General features: G+C 48.1%; 1 protein-coding gene across 1 annotated transcript in view; it reads right to left on the bottom strand.

Moving 5' to 3' along the window:
• Window positions 1-1,967, bottom strand: part of ERI1 (exoribonuclease 1) — a 30,219-nt gene extending 28,252 nt beyond the window's left edge. Inside the window, exons 1-2 of the mRNA XM_011942804.1 lie at window positions 1,858-1,967; window positions 1,139-1,626 (exon numbers count right to left, since the gene is read on the bottom strand). Of these exons, the coding sequence (XP_011798194.1) occupies window positions 1,139-1,246 (108 nt within the window). The 5' untranslated portion in view covers window positions 1,247-1,626; window positions 1,858-1,967. The remainder of the gene's footprint in view (window positions 1-1,138; window positions 1,627-1,857) is intronic.
• Window positions 1,968-3,130: the final 1,163 nt, after the last annotated feature.

Genomic DNA, 3,130 nt, shown 5'->3' with positions numbered 1-3,130 from the left:
GAACCCGGGAGGCGGAGCTTGCAGTGAGCTGAGATCCAGCCACTGCACTCCAGCCTGGGTCACAGAGCGAGACTCCGTCTTATAAAAAAAAAAAAAAGAAAGTAACAACTTTAGAAGGAGAAAGATAATTGCAAAGATCCAAAGGAAGTGCATGCAGCGCAAAAGGAACATACAGACACCCTTAATAAGAAAGACCTTCCTTCCAATGTAAAAGAACACAAGGAAGCGAGGGGCACTGGGAACAAAAGGGGAAAACTGTGTGAGATCCAATTAGCAACAGAGGCAGGCACCAGACCCCGCAGAGCAGCAAATCGAACTAAGGAGGAGAATAAGCCAAATTCATGATATTAGAAAGCTCATTCTAGCTGCCAGATGGAAACTGATTGTGGACGTAAGGAGCAAAAGCTAGGAGGCTCTTGCAAATACCCACTTGGCCCACTTGGCTCTTGCAAATACCCACTTTACGAAGTGCTCAACATGTTTATTATTAGGAAAAGATCAATTTTAGTGTTCAATCACAATCCGCAGCGCTAGTCAACAAATACATTCGTTAAATAAGTTTTAAGGCTGTTCTACAACCTGGCCACTGTAACTAGGTTCGACCAATGAGATGTCAAAATTACTAATTCAGTCGTATACTATGTTTATATGAGACACCAGTAAATGAGCAAAAGCAGTTAAGACGACGCTCCACTTAACCGGTAAGAGAGAGGGATGCTGGTGGGTGCTTTTTAATTTTTTTTTTTTTTAAGGTATGAAGTGACATACCTAGGGTATATGGTGAGATTTTAAAAATAGAAAGCCTTGCAAATTACCCATAACGGCCAGATAGAGTGACAACAGCTACCGTCAACATAGAATTAAGTTTAGAGCAGAACTCCCACTTAGAACCTATTAACCCACTGTGGACAGAACTGGTCTTGACGATTTCCTCCCTCCCAGACAGTGATTCGGCTCTGAGGAGGCTCCAAGACAACCATCCCAGGATAAGGCTAGGGAGCTTGGCGCGGGGAAGAGGCCGGGGTCCAAGGGCGCGCAGCTGCACCTTCTGCGGGACACCTGAGAAGAAAGGGGTGCCGAGGGCGCTTGGGGGACCGGGCAGCGGGCGCCGACAACCAGGCGCGGGCCGACTCCTCACCTCGGGACTGGGAAGCGGCTGCTCCTCCTGGCCCTCCGGCCGCGGCGATTCCAGCAGCGCTGGAGTCACGGCCTCGCTGGCAGGCTCTTTACTTAGTGGTTCCTCCATGCCGGCTGTCACACCAGAGGAGAGCTGCTGGAGCCGGACACTGACTCACTCACTCGACCGAGCCCGAAAGCCTCGCCTTTCTCCGTTGAAAAATTACCGGGCTCGCGTTCCCGCGGCGGCGGCCACACAAACTCCGGCGGCCACCTCCTACTTCCGGGAGCGTGTGGCGTCCAAACGCCGCGCAAGCGCAGTGAGCCGGCGTGCACGGAACGCCAGCGCCGCAGTCCACAGGGGAGGGAGGAAGAACAAGAGGGAGGCGCGCCGGTGAGAGGACGGGGCGTGGCCGGCCGGGGGCGGAACTAGCGCGGGTTGAAGTTGCGCAAGGCTCTGGTCCGGACACTAGAGGGTAGCACCGGAACGGATGATCGCGTCAGCGTTTACTGAGAAGGAAAGAAGTAGGGTGAGTGGGGAGATATCATAGAGAAAGATGTTTTCAACCATAAAAAATAATAAAGCAATTCACATTTTCCATTAGGAGTTTCCTAAAACTTACACTTCTGGACAAGAAAAGAAAATGGGTCTGGACTTAGTGTCCCACTGTGAACAATTAGAAAACGGAACAAAATACAGGAAACAACTCGTCAGACATTGGACAACAGGCAGCTGTGGACGTGAGAGAAGAGAAACAAAAGGAGCCCTATATCACTCTGCCCTTTTGCCCAGAGGCCATTTCCAGCCTGTAGTGCAGAGAAGGGAAATCAAACGGAAACCTAGGATCTCCCAGGTTGAGAAGACAGGGATTGGAGTTGAGGAAATTGGGGCAGGCCAAGTTGGTTGGAATTTGTGGGACAGAATTCTGGAGAGGAGGGAATTACATGGAAAAAGAGCTTCAGAAATCTGCTTAGGAGTACCTTTGAATTTGTAACTGAATGCAAAACGTGAAACTCCGCAAGGCCAGGAAAGAACAATTATTGGGGAGCAGTACGCCAAACAATGATGAGAGTCACACAGAACTGGGAATAATTTGAGCTCCCAGCAACCAGAGTGAAGAGATTATTGAATACCATGGAACATGCACTAGAAACCTCAGAAGAGAAACTGCCATTGCAAAATTATCATTGAGACAGTGAAGGAGATCGGACCTAACCAACTCCATCTTGCTTTTAACCTCCAAGCTATCCTTATTCATTCCTGGGCGTAGGCCAAACTAACATTGGGAGGAACTTAGTGTATAGCTTACAGTTTAAAACAAAGGTGACAGCCCTTTCTCACAATAAACCCTGTTCTTGAGACTAGACTGCTTTTGTAGGACTAACAGCCAAAAGATTAGAAATTATGATTTAGGAGCCATGCAGCTGAAGGTACAAGATTCTAACCCTCTCCAAATTGCTCCTGGGGATAATACCACTATTGGAAAACATAACATCAGTGCTTGAGATATTTTGCAGGCCCTGCACCTGATGGATCAGCTGGCACCACCCAGATTGATAAGACTGGCTCATCTGATTTTGTGTCCCCCACCCAGGAACTGACTCAGTGCAAGAGGACATCATCGACTCCCTGTGATTTCATCTCCTACCCAACCAATCAGCACTCCTGACTCACTGGCTTCTCACCTACCAAATTATCCTTAAAAACTCTGATCCCCAAATTCTCAAGGAGACTGATTTACATAATAAAACTCGGGTCTCCTGTGCTGCTAGCTCTGCGTGAATTACTTTGTCTATTGCAATTCCCCTATCTTGATAAATCGACACTGTCTAGGCAGTGAGCAACATGAAACTCTTGGGCAGTTACAAAAGCGTCATGCCTTAGTGAGATACAATAGCCCTAGACTGCAGGACCCAGACCATAAGCTACTGTAGACTCTTCAAAAGCCTTAAAACAAGCCCTGAAAGGATCAAACTGCTCTGTAAGTAACCTAATTGCCTGTAAGAACAAAGT

The sequence above is a fragment of the Colobus angolensis genome, unplaced genomic scaffold, assembly GCF_000951035.1.
Source record: "Colobus angolensis palliatus isolate OR3802 unplaced genomic scaffold, Cang.pa_1.0 Scaffold210, whole genome shotgun sequence".
Classification (NCBI taxonomy): domain Eukaryota; kingdom Metazoa; phylum Chordata; class Mammalia; order Primates; family Cercopithecidae; genus Colobus; species Colobus angolensis.
This window is presented reverse-complemented; position numbering and strand designations above follow the sequence as displayed.